Below are 23077 nucleotides of genomic sequence, written 5' to 3'. Positions count from 1 at the left end.
CAATGTGGAGTGGAATAATAACAGAACTCAGACATGTCGACATGGCCACTAGTCTACACTGCAGGTTGCCCATTTGTGGGTCTATCCCCCATGTCGTGACTCCTCACTGCAGTCACGCGATCCATCATTTACATATGATCATGTATCAGCCCGGCCTGGATTATTTACGCCCTCGAGGCCGAATGCTACACTTTATCTTTATGCCCAGTCTGACTTCATTTTAACTGACTCTTCACGTGGCATACACTTTCAAGGTTACTCCCCGCCTGATCTAGATTAATCGGAGTAATGTAGGCTTTTCTCAGGATGAAGGTCTTCCAGGGGCCATTTGAGCAAAGAATTTAATACTGCTCGGGGTGTTTGTTTACATGAATGAATGGTTGGACTACAGCTCTGTTTAACGGTATGTTCAACTGAAGATCATGAGTTTGATAACATTCCTCCTGCAGATCGTCTATTTACTGTACTGCTGCCGTGGCCGTGAAGTTGATGCTTAGAAACATCAAATATTCAACCTACATACAGTAGATGTTGATACGTTGTATTTAAAAATCCCACTCTTGGGTAAAACCCTGGAAGGTAGTAGTTGGTCCACATAACTCTTTGTTTCCAAAGTGACACTGGGTCTATGTGAACTGGTGTCAATATCTTTACACAAAGTCGATGTAAAATAAAATGCTTTACAGATCCCCTCGGGTCCTGAAATTACATATTCCCCAGTATTCTTAAATTCATTTAAGTGTGGCAGTGCCAGAAAGCCATTAGCATGGATCTCAGCCATGGCCTAACTGTTGCTAACATACTGGGCAATAGTGTGCCATATTACAGAGTGGATTCTGAAGTTTCTTCCATTATTTCTGTTTGCTGGTTCATGCTGGTCACTGCCCCATTTAGCCTTGAAGCAAGTGGACTAATATAAGGAAAATGTTCAATCTTAGCCTTCTGAAATTCATGAATGACAGTTTAAAAATAGGGCGGTCCTGTGATTGCGTGTCAGTCTGTGTTTCAGTGATGTATTTGTGAGCTATTTTTCAGCTGCAGGAAACTTGGTCTCATCTGTAATATGTTTTTGAAATGGAGACATCGACTTTGGCTGATTTCGTTTTTCTTGTTTCTTTATTTAAAGCCTCGAAAGAACACCAATGGTCCCGCGAGCCACGTCCGGGCCCTCAGTCCCGTGATGAAGAGCAGCTCGTCGTCCTCCTCATCCTCTTCTTCGTCGTCGTCGTCCTCATCATCGTCGTCCTCATCCTCGTCTAGCTCCCCTTCGGAAAAGAGGACGCCGCGGCGGACACACAACCAGCTGGATGTGACGCCTTTGGACAAGCAGGAAAAGGCCAATCGGATCATATCGGAGGCCATAGCTAAAGCCCGCCAGCGCGGGGAGAAGAACATCCCGAGGATCATGAGCCCCCAGAGCTTCCCTGGGTCGTCGTCTCAGCACAAGAGCCATCAGGAGCATAAAGGAAATGGCAAAGCGCGGTCCAAATTTAAAGCCTCAAGGAAGGCCTGCATTGTCCCTTCTTCCACATCCAAGCAGAAGCCCAAGATCGGGTATGTGCTCCTCATCTTTTACTCCTCTGGTTCAATAGTCGGGCTGCAAAGTTGCAAACCACAAAATGCTATTGGTTTGATGTTGTGCTTTTCAGAATGTACAATCAGTTAAAAATAAAAGAGAGGTGATCAAGTATTCTGTAGACAGTGTGAGAATACCCACAGTGATTTTCCAGGCCCACCGATGCAGCCGTCTACATAGGAAATCACCATTACATATATTTACAGAGTATTTGCCCCAAGGGTTGTCCAATATCTTCTTTTGAGCTGCTGTTGTCAAGTTCAAAAGTTAAAACCATCAGCACAACACAGCTGTGTGCAGTGGAAGACCGAGTGAGTGTGAGAATGCGTATGCGTGGCGTGCATCGAAAAATATTCGGTCGGCCTCTTCAACAGTCTCTGATTGCACCAGTGTCACGACAAGTTTAGAAATAATAATTAAATATTTAATTAGAGGCCTAAAATGGGGCCAAGGACGGATTATTTTTCAAAAGATTCTTTTTTGGATATTATTCTACTGTCAGGTCATGCAGACAGTTTTAACAGTCACACACATATACTAACATGCACGCACACACACACACACTCTCACACACATTCATACATAAGCACTATATATCTGCCTCACTGACGGGTGAGGGTTCTTTTGCTGGTATTCACTGTTGACTTTTTGCCAAGCCTGGTGGATTGGTGGTGAGAATTGTGTCAATATTTGGACTTATCTGGCCACAGAATGGATTTTGAAAAAGCTTCAGGGTTGTCCAGATACTCTCTGGCAAAGTTGAGACTGGCGGTTTTGTTCTTTTGTTGGTCAGGGCTTCTTTGGAGCAACTCTATCATGAAAGCTTTGTTGATTGAGTTTTTTTGTGTGTGATGTTTGGGTTAGCTTTTACTCGAATTTCTTCATGGCTCTTGCTGATATATTAGAAGGTCGACAACTTCTCAGGGTTGTAGCAATTTTCTCTCCATTTGTAAACAATCTGCCTCACGTTAGAACGATGACTCTCAATTTTTTTTAGGTGACTTTATAGCTTTCCCCAGACAAATTTGTTGTCACTACCTTCTTCCTGAGGTCCTTTGAGATTTCGCTTCCTCTTGGAATGACTGAACTGTCTGGGTTCAACTCTGTAAGACTGAAGTGACTTGGTTTTATCTATGTTTAGATCCGTGATGCAGAATTTCTTTGGCTAAACCGCTCTCGTTTCATTGATCCATTTCAGTGGTTCATTTAACAACCGATTTGTTCCACCTGATTCTACTTGACTGCTTGTTTTAAACAATGCAGCTTAGGCTTTGCTTACTTTTGCACCTACGGGTCGGTACATACATTGCCCAACGACTCTTTTTAATTTGGTCTTGTTGGACTGTGAAAATAAACATTTTTTTTCATGCAAAAATAAATTTATAATGCATTATCCTTTGGGTTCTTTCTGACATTTTGTGGAATCTGTGAAAAAAAAGCTTAAGTAGTGCTATAAAGAAAACTGTCCACTGTAATGCAGCCTACCTGTGTCAACAGTATCCCTGCCATCTCGACGGTCGCATTTACACGTCAACTCTGATATGCGACTTATCGCTACTTTTCCACCTGATTATTGTTGAGACGATATTGAATGCCTTCTGCTTCCACTTGATTTATATTCGGGGTGGTGCAACATTCCTAATTCGTAATGAATGTGAAAATGGGGGCTTTGTCTTGTTGAAATGAGCGCGGTACAAACAAGATATATATATATATTTTCCCCACAGCACTCTGCTCATATATGACAACTGCTCTCCAGTCCCAGCAATGAATATGAATGGATTGGCAGTGGTAGGTTTTGCAAGAGGTGGCTTAATGCCAAAGACTGTATACAAACCTACCCTTTAATCATGGTATGTACCATATACAAAATTTAGATTTGAGGTGAGATTTTTGCTGGTGTTTTTCCAGAGATGGTGGTTTACGGCAGCTCAAAGGTCAGACTTTTATAGCGTGCCGTGACAATAAACCAGGCACGGGCCATCAGAAACGGGCCAGCCACAAACAAAAGCCGCATTCACAAGTGACACAGCGCTGGCTCGCATATGCAAGCAAGTGTAATTCGCCTTCCCATCTCCCTGTTGCGCCGTGATGGTGGTGTTGAATAGTTGTAGGCCACACCACACACATTTGTATTGGAACAACAGCCAGTGTCGATGCGAAGGCTGAGGCAGCACACAAATGAATGAATGTGGTAATGATGCCGAATTTTCTTGGAGCACGAGTAATTTCTGTCGCGCTCGCTCGCGTTAATTAGTCAAAGTGGGAATGCATCTCAAGGCTCGTCGGGTTTCATCTCGATTGCTCGAATGCTAATTCAGTGTCACTGCTGTAGCCACGTTTTCTTCAAAATTTCAACCAAAGCATTGTTTGATCAACGGATTTATCTTTGAGGGAAAATATTGCAAGATGAGATGGCTTCAGGTGCTTTCCCTCCACAACACCCTGCACTGGAGTCGACGAACAGACCGTTTAATGAAATGCATACCCAATTGGTCTAATTTCCCTCTTTCAAAAGGTAGCACCATGAGGCGTCCTTGTTGCGGGGTAATGAGCTGCGTAACCTATTTTTTTCGCCGGTGTAACCATGCATGGCCTACATTAGGAAATAATACAGCCTCCGAATGGAGCTTGCTGTTCCAGGGCCTCCTTGTGTAACAGTCATTATTACATCAGAGCATTGTACCCATTTTTTTCTTCTGTTTTACAGGCTTTATAGGAAATGACACCCTATGTTGTTGTAAATTAAGCCATAGTGATGGTCTGGATATAACCTTACCGACTTGTGAGTGCTTCTCGCTGTGAGCTGATGGCAAGTTCAGATGTACAAGCTCCTGGTGGGAGTGTGCGAAATGTTGCTTTAAAGGCGCGTGGACTCAGTGTTGGCGATTTGTCACACACACAGCTGACTTGCCCGATACAATGCGATTTCGCTGTCGCTGCTTGGAAACTGCACATTGCACAGCAGACATTTTGTTGCGGATTGATTTGAGAAAAGCTGCTTGTCAATCACTTTTGATGGTATTTCGGTTCCATTTACCGCAGTCCCTTGGATCAGTTTCTAACGCCGGGTCTGTGGGCCAAATGACGATAGCTGCGTTAGCGGCAAAATAGTGACATCATCCTCCACCAGCCAGACGGCATTTAACTCACCAATTGATTAGGAAAGAAGCATGTCACCGTGAAATGGTATCATGTGATATGTACACAATACCAGCAAACAGAAGAACTATTGCAAGTGTTGGTGACATACTGAGGGCTAATTTCGAGCAAAAACAAAAAAATAAAGATACAGTACTTACAACGTGCAACAGGTTTTTTGCCCGTCAGGAGCAAAAGTAAAACTCACCCATCCAGGTCAATGCCAAGACTGTAAACCAAAGTATACAGGTGAACTGAGGCAATGGTTATTAAAAAAAATTGTAAACAGAATTGTTGATTTCACGAGGTTGGTTTCACTCAATATGCTTTTTGTGAGATTTTTTGGGGGGATGGGGTGTGGCATTCATATTCACCAGGACATTCAACAATGATTACATTTTTAGGTATGTTGAGGCCTCTAAATAGGCAATTACTGTAGATCATCGGGAGAATAATAATAATAAATAGTGATACCAAGAGGCCTTTTACACCGGTGCCAGATGACCTGATTTTTATTCACTGAGTTGCAACATCGAAGCCTATTTGTGACGCTAAGTTTGGTGAAAATATTGCATAGGAAGCACCATAGATCACTGCAATCAGGTTTATAAGATCAAATTTCAGACTTGCTTTGGCCACAGGTCATTCATGTCGAAACAAGACAAAGGAAGGAAGGAAGCGTGCCATAATATAGCTAGCAAGAACGCCACGGGACAGCGACATTTGAAAATGTTTTCTGAAAAAGGTCATGGTCTTGTTGTCGTTGCGAATGCCCCGAAGCGATGATCGAGTGATGGCAGCGTGCTTGCCTGTCAAAATTGACTGCTCTTCCAATGTGCTATCGCTAATGAAGACAGCCTGCAAGGATGATGACAAGGAGGCCTGGAGGAGAGTCCTGCTCATTGGCACGCACCATCCAGGCTCGCCCCATCAAATATTAAAGCCATTTCAATGGAGGGTGTGCTCTGCCTCTCCTTAAGCAGGCGGCATCCTCCATTCTTGATGATTCGGAAGATCGCATGCGCTCACACTTGGAGTTTCACATGTCCTTCTTCTTGCAACCTCAATTGTCCATGGCATGCTACTGCCATGATAACCTTTTTTTTTCTTTTACAAACATCAATTTTGTTTTAATATTACAAAGACTTCATGATGTCTGCAGTTCTTCTTGCAGCTCCTTTCAAAAAGTTTCTGAGAAAATACAAGCCAAAAATTGTTACAGATGGGCAGCCTACAACTAAGTTGTAAGTTAAACTAAATGAAGTGACAAAATGAATTGAATTGCATTTTTTTTCCTTTCACCGTTGCAATTTAAAATGAAATAAAATTGAACAAAACACATGGAATAAATTAATTTGTATTACAATAAAAAACTGATTTATGAAACATAAATGTTTTGGTCTTCTAGGTTAAATTGCGCTAAAATAAAGGCAAATGAACCATGAATTAATATCATTAACCACTTTGATTTGCGATCTCGTAACTTTCACTCCAACAAACAAGTGTGGCATAAACATTAGTCAGTGAGTGAGTCAGATTACAAAAATAACTGTAACAATAATTTGTGGCTTTTTAATTTCATGAAAAAATATATATATCTAAACATCGACTGCACTTTTTAAGCACTGAATTTAAAAGACACAAATAAAATAATAATGACGCCCATCGAGTGACTTTTTTTTTTTTCAAATTAAAGCCATTGTGATTTGAAGATTACTTTCTACTACAATTTTATGTCGATTTAAATTAACTGAATCGTCCGGGCCTAGTTTTGTTTCATCTGCGCAGAAATGTGTTGCGTGTTCAACAATATGGTACTCATATACAGTTTGTTTATTTATTTGAGGGGGCTGTTTACTTTCTGTTCCAAATGTGAACTGAACTGTGTGACATACCGAACAGTTCAACAACAAAAAACAATGCAGAGTATCTCCCGTCCATCAGTATTTACCTCTGCGATGCATCCATTTAGTCAAGCACATTTTCTATTTATTTATTTTGCAGCCATCGCGATCTCTGCTTTCTCCGCAGGCTGGAACTTGATTTTCCATCCACGCTACCGGCTGTAAAATAACTGCGTATAATTATCAGATGAGAGCAATGTGCTCCCGCCCCTCTCCTTAATGTTATTATAGTTTTTTTTTCCCCCTGATTATAAATATGCTTCTTCCATCATGCTCGGAGCTGTTGAAATGTTTCCTGAGTGCCGGCCTGTTTCCCTAATATGCTGATGCTTCAAAGCGCTCGGAGTAGTGGGAAAATTCAACACAAAATGGTGCATGTGAGTTCAATTACATGATAGAAAATGGAGGTTCAAGTGTATCCTATATTCCACTGCATACTATACCACAGTATTCCTGCCTTATCACCCCGCACGGTTTTGTCTTTGCCCCTGTAAATCGGATTTTTAAAAATGATTTTATTTCTCTTTTAATCCTTTGCAGGGTGTGTGCATGCCTGCGGGGCCTTGCGTGATACATGTGTGTATATGCGTCAGACCGAGTGCAGTATCCATTTTTCATCTTGAAAGGTTGAGCCAACCTTATTGTTGTATGACAAAACAACACATGGCTGTATTTCACGCTGTTAGGAGTGCTCTGCATTTTGCTTCTGTGGCTTCAAGACCTGATTGAGCAGTTCCATACTCGTGACCAAATTCTTAATAATTAGCCTTTTAACAGGCTCTTGGAATTGATGTATTCCATAGATTGACTTGCTCCATACCTAACACAAAAAGAAAAAAGATTTTCCAGATGGAAAAAAAAAATACTCAAAGAATCTTACTCCAGAAGGAACCTGGTGACCAGTCTTGTCACATGATGTCTGAGAAACGATTCTGATGGCTGGGTAAAAAAAAACAAAAACAAAATGGTCGCCATCACTTTGCATGCATCATGTTGTTGGAGCTTGTCGCATAAACATATGCCAGCCCATCTATCCCTGCCAAATGAACCGCATGAAACATTATTTTCATTTTATCCCGAGACAAACGTACCGTCTGATCACTCTGTTACATCTGGTAACGGTTTTTGTTTGTTTGTTTTTTTAGAGAGCAGTGTGGGTCACTACCTTGCAAGGCATTAGGCGTTGTAGGGTTTTTAGGATGAAGAAGGCTTGCTGGGCTCATTCGAGCCATACTCTCCACACACGTTTGACTAATGTAGTTGTTTGTGTTTCAGTGTGGAGGACGAGGGCCCTTTAAAGGAAGTAAATGAGCGGCAAAAAGAATTTGCAAACTGAAGAATTAATCTACCGTGTCAGAATAGATTAGAATGAGAATGCAGGTTGCCAGGAATGAAAGGGCATGATGAGAGTTGGAAACGAAAAGGTTGTCAAGCGGGTCACAGATTTGAGATTTGGGTAAGAGGAACGCGCAAGGTGACCGATTAACTGATGCAGCAGCGGGCTAATATGCTCTGGTAAAAAATAAAATGGCCAGGTAAAAGTTAAAAGCATTGAACCATGAGCTAATCGTGTTGTCATGGTATGTTGGATTTATTTTTTTTTTTAAATGTACACAAGATTAGTTGTGTGTTAATATGCAAATGATCCCATTTCTTTTTAATTTGGGGACTATTTGACAGCACAGTGCCAGTGCCTAATTCTATTATTCTGTTGAAGAGGTTTGAAAAATATTAAGCACGAGAAACAAGAATCACACTCCCAATGTGTTGTAATCATAGATTTTGTGCCGATTTAACAGTCAATTAATTAAATCATTTGTTGCTTGCTGTCTCATTGACAGCGTCCCATTGCTACAGGAGAGTTGCCACAGAAATGGTCTGTGTGGAACAATGTTCCGTAGCTGACAGCATGTTGTCAAATAAACAATGCTCCTGCTGGTAGCAGCCAAGTTGTGCAACGCATTTTCCCTCCATGTTTTCAAGTGGCCTTGGGTTTATAACGCTACGGAAGTGCAGAGAAGGCTTAAGAATTCGTCGTCACATGGCACAAATGGTCAGGGCACGCTCGGTTGCTGCCGTATTGACTGTTCTTCAGTTGACTGTTTTGCATGTTTGTCTCAGAGGTGTTTTCCATGCAAATATTTACAGTGAATCCCCATTTATCGCGAAGGATGCATTCACACCCTATGTCAAAATAGCTGAAAATATGCGACAGAGAGCCCATATAAAAAAAGTTTTTTTTATATGGGGAACATATAGGAATTCCACGTTTTCCTCCATTTCCGGCTTCGTGCTCGGTGTGCTGCCCCCGTTATTTGTGTCAAATGCCTTATATCAGATACTTGTTGAATACAGACTGGGAAAGGTAGATCTTCTGATTCAACTCGTGTAATGAAATAAATGATAAAAATCCCCGAATCTGTTCGTAGCAAGTAAAAAATAAGAGCTGCTTCAACCGTATATTCGTGTTTAATCTGCTGAGCCAGTGCCCGGCAACACTCTTATTCCACCAGAAATATTTTGATGAGTCGGATTATTCTCTATAACCTTTGTGGGTGTCAGAGCTGGTAGACTTCATGTCACCCTGACATGGCACATTTCTCAATGCTCGCTATTCGGGGCTCAAGGCCAGGCACGTACGGAGTTGCATTTTGCACAGGAAGTGACGTCACTGCCGGGGCTGCAAAACCCCCGGCTCTCAAGGGCATGTTGCGTGGCAACCATAATGTGTCATTGTCAGAGGGTTTGTGAAATGTAATATCATGATGAGGGGGAAGGGCAGGCAAAGGAAGGGGATGGGCCAACAGAAGGAGGAGGCAGCTCTTTATAGCACTGCACCGCTGCACAAATAGGCCTTTTCTTCACACTTTCCATAACCGGAGAATACATCCAGCGTCCATATTTCGGAGCCACTACAGTCTGAGTGAATCCCATGACCCTGGCTTGCCAGGTGGCGCTGCAAAATGCGATAACAAAGTCGCTGTGTTCCTGCCCCTTATCCCCACCTGTCTGAAGAATTTCTGTTTTACTTTTTACAAACAGAAGCACACCAAACAACAAAAAGAACAGGCAGGTTCACGTTTTTCTGGTCTGTTGGTCTTTTGTTTTGGTTAAAGTACGGCAACACCGTCCACCCACACCACACACCCATGCACATACACACTAACACTGTGTTAGTGTGTGTGTTAACATCTCAAACTGCTTCAAACAACAAAGCGTGTGACAGAAAAGTGGTTAGGACTGCACGACTGTCCGTGTTTTATGTTATGTGTTGTGTTTATTATTTTACTTTATGTTAACTGTTTTGTAAAGCGCTTTGTTACAGCTGCCGCTGTTGTGAAAGCGCTATATAAATCAGCATGTATTGTATTGTATTGTAACACACCAGAGGGGGGGGATGCTTGCTATTGCCTTTTTTTATATGGTGCTTTATTTGGGTTGGGGGGCACATTGTCTACATTTCAGATATCTTGATTTGACACACCACAGAACAAAAATGATACAGTATTTGTGACACATTTTGAGTCAAATTGGATCACCTGCGACTGATTGTCTTATTATGAAACTTAAGAGTGTTTGGGAATGGCACTGCATTCGGTTGCATCTTTGACATCGCCTGCAAAAGAACAGCATTATTCCTCCATCTTTCTTTGCCAATGACCTGTTATTTTTCTCCCTTAAGAGGTAGTATGAAGGCCGTTACGCCACCCGTGTTTGTGGGAATTCCAGTAAGGAAAAGGCGGTATTTCACTGATGTTTTTTTTTTTTAACTCTCACTTCTCCCGCCTTGTTGCCGTTGTCCAATGAGTATTTTATAGACATACTTAACCCTAGTGCTCACTGACTTCCTTTAGCCCCAAGATTCTTTTTATATGCAGTCAAGTCCAAAAGTCAACAACAACAAGGTGAGGATGCTAATGACCTCACATTAATGTAGCTTCACCGTAAGACGTACATTCTTTCAACGAAAGCCACTTATGGAGGTCATCCTTAAAATTTCGTGACAAATTAACAAGAGCAGCCACCAGCAAGGGTGGGAATCCTTTTGTCTCCCCCTCACACACAGACCCCCCTGCCCCTTCATCCCCCCTTCCTCTTTCAAGGGAGTCTACTGACATCGCAGTTACCCTTCTCAACAAGCCCTCTGGGACCACGCTGCATCAACGCCTTCATTTTTGCTCACCAACTCGTGGCCACACTTAGTGGTATCTTTCTGCAATTTACATCACAGACACAGACGATGGGTGAGGACTACAAATTCAACGCAGTCAATGGTGGCATATGAAGTCAAATTTGCTGCTGCCAATGTTAGCATTTTAATGCCTGCCGCCTCATCTTTTTCTGCTTGTGTGGCGGCACTTAGTGTGTACAGTATGAAGACACCTAATTACTAAGAGACTAACCTTTTGTAAATCTTCAGCACTCTCAAATATGCTCATCACTTGTCATGTTGCGAATATGCGTTAAATTCTGAGCGCAGTCATTCCTTCGGTGGCTGTCCAGTACAAACTTGGGAAATTTCTACCGTACCGGTGTGCAATTACCTAAAAAGTCATGCCGACAACCTGACAGATGTATTTTCCCCGGACAGAACAACTCTGTGTCGTTATTTAAATTCCCATGTGTTTTGTCTTATATGCAAATGTAGCTGCTGTTAAAAGTTGAAACGCAAATCAATGTGGGCTTCTGTTGACTAGCGGGAAGTACGTGCTTCGATGTCTGTCAGCTGTCAAAGTTGCGGGAACATCTCAATTCGTCGCCATTATGAAACCAGTTTTTTTTTATTATGAATTCAAATTTGACAGGCTTGTCAGCACCACTCTTCTCTGCCATGTGTCAAATACATTTTCGTTTTCAACTTACAGGCGCTTTAAGCTGAGCAAACAGTTTGAAGGCAGCTCTGTGTGGTTGTTTTTCAATACACCATGTGTTCTATTTCTTTTGTGCTTTGACTGTAACGTTCACCTGGGAGTGGCTACAGACAGAGAAGCCTCTTTTATTTTGCGCTGCTTATTGTGAAGTGAGTTGAGTTCATGGCCACCATACAATAAGGATAGAGAATTATGGACAAGAATAACAATCCTAATCATTTGGATTGAAATCACGGTGAATAAAAAACGATTATTAATTGATTTTAAATGTATCATGTATTCAACTACCCAATCTAAACTACCGGTACTCAAAACTACCAACATAGCCTCATGCCCATTCATCCAAGCACCTTGAACACTCTACTCTGTCAAGTAAAAGTACATTCTGCTGCAGCCACATATTTGCTGCATCCACATCTTTTTGCTGCATTGCATCTTTGCACACATTCAAACCACCAATACGTTTTCTCCCTTATCTCATTTATTTTAATGTTGTTTTGTCATTTTATTTTTATTTTCACAAGTTTTGGGACTTTCTGGGCTAACCTGGGATCTCGGGTATCGTATGTTGTGCCATATCATGTGGAAATGGATGTTGCCCGACCTGCTGTGCGGGCGTTGGCCTTCTGAGAGGTAGTGCAGCGCCGTGCATGCATAGAGTAGTAGGAGGGCGTTGCGATTCAGTGCTTTTAAGTCATTGTAATTGTTTTTCAAAGATTGGGAAGAATATGTGCCTTTGAGAATTGGTATGTTACCTGTATGTATAGTAGGGCTTGGCATTGTGACTGAAAAGTATATCACAGTCAAAGTATTTCATATTGGTCGATATCAATATATAGTGATCCCTCACTTCCCGTGGTTAATGGGGACCGGGACCCAGCCGCAAAGCACATCAAGCACACACACAACACCGTTCGGCACATGAATCGTTTTTCTTTGATTATAATGTGTCTAAGATCAAGAGAAGCCAAAATCAAAATCATGATTATATTTCCATAGATGACCCAGATTACGACACGGCACTCACATCTCAAGTACTCTCGCTGTACAAAATAAAAAAAATTGTCAGAATGACGGCTTGTGTCTCGAAAAACACTTAAGTCAGGTCGCTTGTATCTCAAGATGCGTGTCGTGATATCGTACTCTTTACGCATAACTCCAAATACACCTAATAGTTTTTTTACAAAAAGCATTTGTGCGTCATGTTATATGGAGGACTTTTCAGTTACAAACCACAGTGCCGTTTGCTACTTAGAGTACAAAATATAATCAGCGCAGTTATCAGTCATCACTCTGATCTTTTTCCGCATATGAACTAAATAGATGGTTGCTGTTTTTCCTCCCTCAGGAAAATTGTCATCAAGATTGGGAAGAAGAAGAAGCGAAAGCCCGACTCTTCCGAGGAGTCAGACGAGGACCCTCCGCCTCGTCACACTTCAAGAGACTCGGTAAGAAACCGGTATTATCAGAAAAAGGATTGCAGATGGATCAATCTTTCCAAATCCAGCATGGATACATTTGGACCTAAATTGTGGCCGAATAAGTAATTCATGGAATATTTGCCACAGATAGGAACCAGGTATTTTGCAGGTAAATAGAGTGGTAATGGAATGAAGTGATTCGGCATTGTGTTGTTAATGTTGTTTAATCTGTTCCACTTTTAGTTTGCTTACCCTTCATCCTACCTGCTCTGGCTTTGAAAACGCTTTCTGACTAAAAAAACAACTTTGTTTTGTGGTTGTTTGTGTTTAAACACCACTTTTGAAATATGTGTCTTGTGCAAGTATTTCCATTCAGTGGTCTGTAAAAACAAAGAAAATGCACGTGCTTGTTGGGCTTCAGAGCCTAAACAATGCCTAACGCCCTAAACAGTGTTTAAAAATGCGAAATTCTCGTCATTGCAATTGTACTTAGTTCCCTTTTCAATTCACATTTGTGGTTGCACATAAAGGACCTATGTGACCGAATACATTATACACCTCTTGCATTTCTGTTAACATGTACCGGTATTTCACATAAAGCGGGGTACAAACAACAACATTGGTAAAAGTCTTAACCTCGAACTTTTGGGGGGGCTCTTCATAAACCACTTGCCATAGATGATATGGAACAGGTTTAACATTTACAATAGTTGGGCCCGACTGCTTTTTTGAGCAGCTCCGGGAGGGAAAAAAAATCACTCTTAATGCACTGATTGCTACAGGATAATAACTCAGATTAATCTTTTGGAAGCATCCGCTAGTCGGGCCTATGCTGACGGAGGAAACATGATCAAACTAGTGCTGTTTATCAGTATGCAGATACCTCTCAGCAGGCGGAGCTCTTAAATGCACATTCGGATCTCTTTTGATGCCATCAATGAGGTCAAAGAAAGGCCAACAGCACCTTCTCATCAAATAGAACAAAGAATGTGCTGACAGTGGAATTTTTAGTAGGACACTTTTTTTGAAAAAATTGAATAATAGAAGCAATAAACATGGAGTATTTTAATGCAGCCCCCAACTTTATCCACATTAGCCCAAGAATGAAAAGGATTCAAATTCATATGTTGAGTTTTGCAACATGAAGTGGTGTCATCTTCATTTCATGACTTCCTCCTTAACATAACACTTCCTACACACACTGCACGCAACGTGCCTAAAAACACAAACAAACAAAAAAACAACACATCATGGGACATTGTTCATATTATTGTTCATTAAAATAATCACCTTTATGTATCATTGTGAATGGACAACATGATGCTCAACACTGGCATTTTGTCGCAGTCTGTGATGTAATTGACTTCTGGTCAGTTTAGTTGGAGAAGTGAGGGTTTATCGTTTCCAGGGAGGAATCTTATCGTTTCACCAACCTAATTAACTTTGTCTCGGTGGCATTTCTTTTTAATTAACAACATATCATGATGAGTAGGGTCTTGTGTGTTGATGCTGCAAGCAGTCACCCACGCGTATGTTACTTATAAATATCATGGTCAGGAAGGAAATGAACAGAAATACAATTTTTGCCACATTTATTGTTTATTCATCGTAACTTCAGGATCGCGAGAAGCCACGATGACATGTACTTAGCAGTGTGATTAAAAATAAAACCCAAACAAATAAACTCAGCAGTTATTGGTTATATTATTGATTATATAAAGTGAACCCTCGAAAGTCTGTCGAGGGATATTGTCGCCTTCCTAAACTGAAGTTTTTTTGAAGTATAATTTTATATGCTGTCAAACAATAGAAAGACAAAATAAGTAAACTTCTCTTAATATAAAAGCCAAAACAAAAGTCCTATAAATGCTAACATCCTTCCTTACAGTTGGCATGTTAATTTATAGCAAGGTGGCAACCTGAATAGAGAAAGTACTAAGGCCAATTGGGTTTTACATCATTCCCTGGAGTCGGGTACTATTTCAAATGTCATTAAAAAAAAAAAAGCCAAGGTGCTAACCGTTGGAATAATTATTTTTTTGTATATCTTTGCATTTCAGAAGAGACGCTCTAATCGTCAGGTGAAGAGGAAGAAGTACGCCGAGGAACTGGAGGCCAGGCTGTCAGACGAGGATGGCAAGGTGATCGTCAAAGCCAAGAAGGCCAACACTGTGGCGTCCAAGCAGCCTGCGGTGCAGCTCTTTGTGGTGAGTACTTGCCACTTCTGTCACTGTGTAGTCATGCATTTTCCCATTTGGAACTGTCATACAAGTGTTAAAATAAGTTAAGTAAGCGAGTCAACATAAGGCGTCACACTTGGCCCTTGTTGAGGGGGAAGTCAACTCCCAAATTTTTTCGACAATAATATGTTCCATGCAGCCCCACTAGTTGAAAGAAGGCATTCTGAATAATATTGTGAATGTGAAACATGAGTTAAGCAGTAAAATCCACCTATTTTTGCTATCACCACGTATCTTGGGAGCGGACATTTTGCTCTCTGTTGTCAACTGAAAATGACATCACAGTTGCGCAGGGTTCAGGTAACGACCAATCATAGCTCAGCTAAATAAAAATAGGTTAGCCGTGATTGGTCGTTACCTGAGCCCTGAGCAACTGTCGGGTCACTTTCCACTTCCAAAAACAGGTGAGCTATGATTGGTCGTTACCTATGCCCTGAATAATTGCGAGGTCATTTTCAGCTGATCGAGTGGCAAAATGGCCGCGCCCTCCGATGTTGCTTAATTCATATTCCACAAACATAATATTAATCAGAAAGCCGTGCGAAGACAAGTGAAGGCATACAGAACATATTATTGTAAAGAAAATTTCAGGGTTGACTTCCTGACTACCTTTAACTATTTTGCATTGTGTAAAAAATAAGTTACTCTCCGTAGAAGACTCGATAAAGCCCAAGTAAAACAACTCACACATTGATGGCATAAGGTTTATAGGAAGGAGTGAGGAGAGGGAATCGTTGAAAGCGAGGCAACTTGATAGTGAAATACATTCTTTAGGGGGTTGCTACTTTTAATAAGAGCTCAATTCCAAGGCACAATGTTCCAATCTCCATAAATTATTAATAGTCCAAAATCACAATTTCACCCGAGGGTTTTTTTTTACGACCTGTGTGAATTATGGTCACCTCCAAGCACAGATTCCAGATATAGAAACAAACTCTCGCATGAGTACTGACCATTGTTTTTTCTCATCTCCATCTGAAGGAAAACCCCAGTGAAGAAGACGCCGCTGTCGTTGACAAAATCATGTCCTCTCGCGTCGTCAAGAAAGAGGTAACGCTCCGCTCTTTCCTTCTTCATCTGTGGTGATGTGTCTGATGCCTGTCATCTGTGTGGTAAATTGTCTCTTTATTTCTTCTTTCTTTATAACACGTGTAGGTTTCTCCGGGTGTGCTGGTTGAAGTGGAAGAATTTTTTGTCAAGTACAAAAACTAGTAAGTTCTTCCAGTGCTTTTTTTTTTTGTGCTCGACACTTGAGTAGTGTGACTCATTTGTGAAAAATGTTGTTTTGAAAAACAATATTTCTATCATTGCTGTCCGATGAAAATAATTTTTCTTTTGTGCCAAATTTAGTTGAATCAAAATGCGTGAAATGCGTATTGGCTTTATCTGTATCAAGACAGCGAACATTGTAGTCAACTCCTCAACAAGGAAAGTCTGATTTGAGATTACCGGTAGTTTTATTTCCAAATAAATCTTGTTGCTTTAGGATGTTTAATGTGATGAAACCAATCATCACAATCATTTTGGACATGATCATCTTGATGTGACATTTTCATACTCTTTTGTTACTAATTAGGACTGCTGTTTGTGCTTCTCCGTGCGTGTCTGTGTGTGTGTGTGTGTGTAGCTCCTACCTCCATTGCGAGTGGGCCACGGAGGGCCAACTGGAAAAGGACAAGAGGATCCAGCAGAAGATCAAACGCTTCAAGATGAAACAGGCGCAGCGGGCACTTTTCTTCGCCGACGTAAGGCCGACGTACACTCTAACGCGTGTGCGTGCATGTGTGTGTTACCGACTGCGCGCTTACAAATGCGCTCTAGAGCAAGTGTGTGTAGGTTGAGAGGCATCTTATCTCCTCTTGCTCTGTGGGCGGACACATCTGTGTATGCTTGTTGACTCCAGATGGCAAGTAGGCGCGAGAGTTGATTCGCTCCCTTTGTCTCCCTCTTGTGATTCCCAGATGGAAGAAGAGCTCTACAACCCGGACTATGTCGAGGTGGACCGTGTGCTCGAAGTGTCTTATTGCGAGGACAAGGACACAGCAGAGGTAAAGGGAGTCCTTTCATTAAAAAAAAATTGTCAGGATGAAACAGTTTACAGTATATTGGTAATCGTAAAACCGCTTCAAATGTAATTATTCACAAGATCATATTTAGAGTAATCTGCTCTACAATGTGCCAAATTAACCGCAGTATATGCATACCAGAAATCTTCTGTCCATCCCTTGCCATTGAAGGAAGCAAATTTGCAATCATTCCATGTCTCTAACGAATATACGGAGTGATTGTCTTGTAATGTGGGTTGTGGTGAAAGTGATTTTTACATCCCAGATTTCCATGAAAAATGGACAATTGTAAACGGTCAATCTTTTTGTTGTTTACAGCAAAATGCCCATGACATTAACACCAACATGATGTCTCTATCGAGCTCTTTTTCCATGGAGCCATCTGGTTTTGGTCATGCTAATCGTTAAAGGAAATTGTGATACTATTTTATTTGTGTCTGGTAATTATATCTGCGAGTTCTGTCTTCAACGTTTTTATGGCTTATATTTTCTCTGCTGAAGCACCGTCTTTTATGCCTGATAAGTGGCCCAAGGCCACGCTAACGGGCTCTCTGGCAGGCCTTTTGTCAGCGCTATGAATGCACTCACTCTCCCGCGTGTCCGCCGGCAGGAAGTGATATACTACCTGGTGAAGTGGTGCTCGCTGCCGTACGAGGACAGCACCTGGGAGCTGAAGGATGATGTGGATCAGAGCAAAATAGAAGAGTTCGAGCAACTGCAGGCAGCTAAGCCGGACTCGCGCAGAGTGGTGAGTGGAGCGCGATACACAGCTCGCAGTATTTTTGAATCACTTTAAGGGGAAATAGGTTTGGGCTTGAGCTTCTACTTGTGTAGCTTAATATATTACTTTCCTTCTCACTAAGATGCAGTCATTTGTCCAATTTTATTTGATCAAAGACTAATAATCGGCCTTGTACAGGTTTCAGTAGCTTTCTAAATTTTTGTCTTTTATTCCCCTCTGACGTCATTCTAAATCTACTGTCTTGAAACTGCTTTATTCTGAGCCAAAATAACAATGCGTCCCCTGTAGGAGCGGCCCCCAGCCAACCTGTGGAAGAAGAGGGAGCAATCACGCCAATACAGGAACGGCAACAGCCTCAGGGATTACCAGCTGGAGGGGGTCAACTGGCTGCTCTTCAACTGGTACAACAGGTCAGTTTCAACCATCAGACTGTTTACATGCGTCAGCAGATGCTGCTGTTTTGGTTAGCAACTGAGGCTTTCCAACGTCCAGCGTCAAAAATGTTGCATTTAACAAAGAAAAATCAGTCTCATAGTTCCCCCCACAATTGTGGTACAACAATGTCGTTGACCGTCTTTAACTCTTGTAGTTTTCTGCTACATAATCATTGTTAGATAATCTTTCAGCACAGCACAATGAAACTATTTTACAGTGTGCACTAATTGAAACCTTGAATTCATTTTCAGAGGTGGTTCATGTGCTTTGGTAAGCACTGCTTTTTTTGGTTAGTGACTAGTATTTCTATTCAGTTGAAACCTGTGCAGAAAAGAAAAAAAACAATTACTAATGATTTAATATTATAGGTTATCTCATATTTAGCTATATAAAATAGCCTACATTTTTCGACTGTGGAGTGTACAAACCAGTGTCGCCTGTGTGTGGGCCTGAAACATTTGATTCAGCGCGCCCTTGCAAATTTTCAAAACCAATAAACCCCAACAAACTGCGAAATAAACAAGCCTATAAACATTGGAACCCACACAGTATATAATAATAAACATTTGTTCCAATCATCGGTCCATATTTTTTCCTTGAATTGAGTATTGCCTTCAGAGGGCTTCATAAAAATTGAAATGGCCCCTGACAGGAAAAAAGTTGATGTACTTACGCCAGTGAGTATAGATTCAGACGCCTGATAATAAATATTAAATTACATTTTCTGTCGGCTGTTGCTGCGCTGTGTCCCCGCTCTCATTTCAGAGCTGTGGCATTTCCTCATTTCCGAAACGTACCTTTTCGGTTTTCACCAACCGTCGAAAAAGGAGGCCGGCGCAGTACACCTGGAGTACACACTCCATTATGCTTGTGTTACATTTGAGCGCGCAGGAGTATTACATGCCCACGCAGAGCGATTTGTCAGCAGCGGAAGGCTGCTCGAGCAGCCGGTGGGAATATCAGCGTGTTTGCCCCATCCTCTGGATAGCTGTGTAAATGCTACACAAAGGAGCTTGTGATTATGCTTCTCTCTTTAGTCTTTTAATATCATTTGCTTTGTTGTTATTTTTAACTCTTGATGTGTTTTATTTTATGTGCTTGATGCACTGCAATAATCATACACCCACTTCTTTAAACAGGCCAGTTGTTCTTATTGGCACGGGTATATTTCCTTTAATGATTTATAACTGGCATTCAGTGTTATTTAGAATAAGAAATCATTAGCATGTTAACATACAGCAACCTGAGCAGGAGAAATACAAGGCAATTGGATAATATATCCATCCAATTGGATAATATGATTGATTCATAATTCAAATGAGAATTGACAAAAACAATAACATGCTAACAGTCGGTATGCTAACTTATAGCAAGATCGTAACCTATACTGTATAGTAAGATTTAAAAGGCATATCAGATTTTGTATCATTCCCTCCAGTGCAGTACTATTTGGAATAAGAATTGAAAATATGCTAACAAAGCTAACTTAGAGCACAAGAGCGGTAAGATGGATCCATAAAAAGTTCTGTAGTCTAGTCAGTATTTCTTATGACAATGGATAGTTGATATCTTGACAAATGGTCAAGACAAACAGTCTTTCATTTCCCATCATCATCCTTAGGCGTAACTGCATTCTGGCCGACGAGATGGGCCTGGGTAAGACTATCCAGTCCATCACCTTCCTGGAGGAGATCTACCGCGTGGGCATCAAGGCGCCTTTCCTCATCATCGCCCCGCTGTCCACCATCGCCAACTGGGAGCGCGAGTTCCGCACGTGGACACACATGAATGTCATTGTGTACCATGGCAGTGTTGTCAGCAGGCAAATGCTACAACAGTACGAGATGTACTTCAGGGACTCGCAGGTAATTATGAACATTGCTTAAAACTGTTTCTTGCATACCAAATGACTGGGAAGATGAACAGTTCTCCAGTTTTCCAAAACTTTTTCAGTCAAGCATAAATTAAAAAAAAAACATTGGTTGACAAAAGTTAGGCTAGGATGTCAGCTTTCATTATTTTGCAGAAAGACTTTGAGTTTCGTTCCAATTCTCTTTTCCGTTCCGTGTCACTGGTTGGAAATTTCTAACATTCCTCTTTCTACAATGTCAGCATTGATTTTCACATACGGGTTCATTTCCAGTATGTCAAAGCAACATGTGGCACTTTTAACACATTTTACGAATCAGAAGCTGCATGAACCTCATTTGTTATTTTTATGGCTGTAAGTCAGCAGTGGTTCAAATTAAAGTAAAGGCTGACTTTAAAAATTAGTTTTTTTTTTTAACCCGATACCGATCAGCTGAAAATCATATGATCAGCCCTGATTTCCGATGATGTTGATCAAATGGGGACGATTCTTGTTTACATTCAGCTGCCTCCATTAAATAAGGAAAAGGCACAGAATGTGTAAAAATATCAAGTGTTCAAAGATTACAACTGAAGTGGGTCAAATTGACCAAAGACCACTTTGACGGAATTTATTTTATTTATTTATTTTTCTTTCTTTATGGCGTGCCTGAAATTACTTTCTCCCGGCTTCTGATTGACTTCTGGTTAGAGTGCCAGGTAATTGTAGCTTTTGTTTCGACATGCCCTTCCATCCACAGTGTGTGTGTGTGGGGGGGGGGGGATTGTTTTGAGAAATGGCCTTCAAGTCAGCCTCACAGTTGAGAGACTTTGCGTTTTAATGCGTGCATGTTTTTTCTTCAGGTACTCTGGCACTCCCACATTCCCAAAACATGCATGTTAGGTTCATGACCATCGATGCAACCCCCCCCCCCCCCCCCCCTTTCTTTATACTGTATGTGCCCTTTGACCAGTCCAGTGTAAAGAAAGGTGATTATGCTGCTGGGATACCTCAGACTGGCACTTGTCCAGCATTTGAGATGTGACATTGTCAGTCCTGTGATGGCGTAGCATTCCGAACAATAGATAAAGATGTTGAGAAGCAGAGCAAAGCTGCCACCTCACTGTGATGTCAGCGCAGGCTCCGAGGTGGGGGTAGCACTCCTTCAGCGCCTCTCAGGCTTGTCTGTTGTGCGAAGGAGGCTGATGTATAATCGAGTGGGCCTCCAGAGGTCCGTTGTCAAGGCGATTGCAACAAATGCAGAGGCGAAGTAAGTCGATGCTTACTCGTACGTGCCGACAAATAAGCAATCCTGTGGGTGGGAGCAGGATAGGTGCAGGGTTACGTCTCTCCTGTGGCGAAATAGAATTGATAAGTGTCAAATTAGCTTTCAACTAAAAGGGTTGACTGCTCCTGTCTAATGTGTTCTTTTTCTTGTTATTTTAAGGGCCGTGTGTTGCGCGGCGCCTACAAGTTCCAGGCGGTCATCACCACGTTCGAGATGATCCTGGGGGGCTGCCCCGAGCTCAATGCCATCGAGTGGCGCTGTGTCATCATTGACGAGGCGCATCGCCTCAAGAACAAGAACTGCAAGCTGCTAGAAGGCTTCAAGCTCATGAGCCTGGTAGGCCTAACTTTAAGAGTACAAATTCTGTGAATCCAATAAAAAGTAACCACATAGCGAGGCTCTTGCACAAACAAAGGCAAATCATGATTACAACATTCAACTGCTCCGCTACAGTAAAGATTTTTATTTGGAAAAAAAAAAGAATCGAGCCGCCATTTTCCCATCCCCGTTGTAAAAGAATGAAAACGTATGTTTATAAAATTGCCTGTTTCCTGGGCACAGTTACTACTTTTCTATTAGCGAGGTCTTGGCACCATCTTGTGGCATCTTAGATCGTTATTTAATATGCACCAAAACACAAATAGGTTAGTTACGTTCACTGTAATGTAATACAAGAAGAAAAAAAAAGAGTGTTTCTTGTAAGATGACTGCGAGGCACAATACACCTACGTCAACTATAATAACGTCGTCAGGCCTTCTAAGGCAAATTAGCTCCAGGGGTCGTTCGGGCTGTTCAGTACAATAAAGTGAAGTCAATTATATCATATGTCATATGATGTTAACATGAGCGGCTTTGCTTCCGTTTGTGTCAGGAGCACAAGGTCCTGCTGACGGGCACTCCTCTCCAAAACACAGTGGAGGAACTGTTCAGCCTGCTGCATTTCCTGGAGCCGGCACGTTTCCCGTCGGAGAACACCTTCATGCAGGAATTTGGAGACCTCAAGACTGAAGAACAGGTCAGTTTGAGATCATAGTGCCCTATCAAAATGTATGTATGGCAAATCATGCCACTTTGATGTTTATGCTGACATAAACATCAAATTGGCATGATGCATGCAGACTTGAATGTTGAGCTTTTGTCTAACTGGACCACAGTATCATTTTGTAATACACACACAAGCACAAACACCGATTATTGGTATGCTGGTTTGCGATAAGAGATATAAATAAATACCACTCTGTCTTTGGCCATGTATCAATATATTCAACTCAAGTGTATTTATCGAGCATTTTCAAACAGCCATCGCTGCATACAAAGTGCTGTACATGGAGCAATTTAACATGCACAATAAACAGTAAGACAAATCGGTAATAAAGGCGGTAGAAAGCACCAAACAGTAAAATCAAGAACAAATCTAAGTCATGCTGAGTCGAACGCCAAAGAATACAAGTGAGTTTTGAGGAGGGCTTTGAAGATGGGCAGCGAGGAGGCTTGCCGAATGTTCAGTGGGAGGTCATTCCAGAGAGAGGGACCAGCAACAGAA

At 41.6% G+C, this 23077-nt stretch overlaps 1 protein-coding gene and 1 long non-coding RNA gene across 10 annotated transcripts in view; one reads left to right on the top strand and one right to left on the bottom strand.

The window, feature by feature from the left end:
* chd9 (chromodomain helicase DNA binding protein 9) overlaps nt 1-23077 on the top strand; it is a 73251-nt gene that overhangs the window by 27355 nt on the left and 22819 nt on the right. For all 9 annotated transcript variants that reach the window (XM_052064263.1, XM_052064262.1, XM_052064265.1 and 6 more), the window contains 12 exons: nt 1127-1554; nt 12841-12940; nt 14974-15120; nt 16135-16203; nt 16309-16364; nt 16781-16898; nt 17115-17201; nt 17830-17967; nt 18250-18371; nt 20018-20261; nt 21693-21869; nt 22406-22549. In XM_052064263.1, coding sequence (XP_051920223.1) covers nt 1127-1554; nt 12841-12940; nt 14974-15120; nt 16135-16203; nt 16309-16364; nt 16781-16898; nt 17115-17201; nt 17830-17967; nt 18250-18371; nt 20018-20261; nt 21693-21869; nt 22406-22549 — 1830 coding nt within the window. The remainder of the gene's footprint in view (nt 1-1126; nt 1555-12840; nt 12941-14973; nt 15121-16134; nt 16204-16308; nt 16365-16780; nt 16899-17114; nt 17202-17829; nt 17968-18249; nt 18372-20017; nt 20262-21692; nt 21870-22405; nt 22550-23077) is intronic.
* Nucleotides 14489-16944, bottom strand: LOC127600063 (uncharacterized). The gene is made up of 3 exons (XR_007962237.1): nt 16788-16944; nt 16107-16323; nt 14489-15173 (listed from the first exon to the last, which is right to left on the bottom strand). It is a non-coding gene; the product is annotated as an uncharacterized LOC127600063 (long non-coding RNA).

This window comes from Hippocampus zosterae, chromosome 4, assembly GCF_025434085.1.
Source record: "Hippocampus zosterae strain Florida chromosome 4, ASM2543408v3, whole genome shotgun sequence".
In the NCBI taxonomy this organism is placed as follows: Eukaryota; Metazoa; Chordata; class Actinopteri; order Syngnathiformes; family Syngnathidae; genus Hippocampus; species Hippocampus zosterae.
This window is presented reverse-complemented; position numbering and strand designations above follow the sequence as displayed.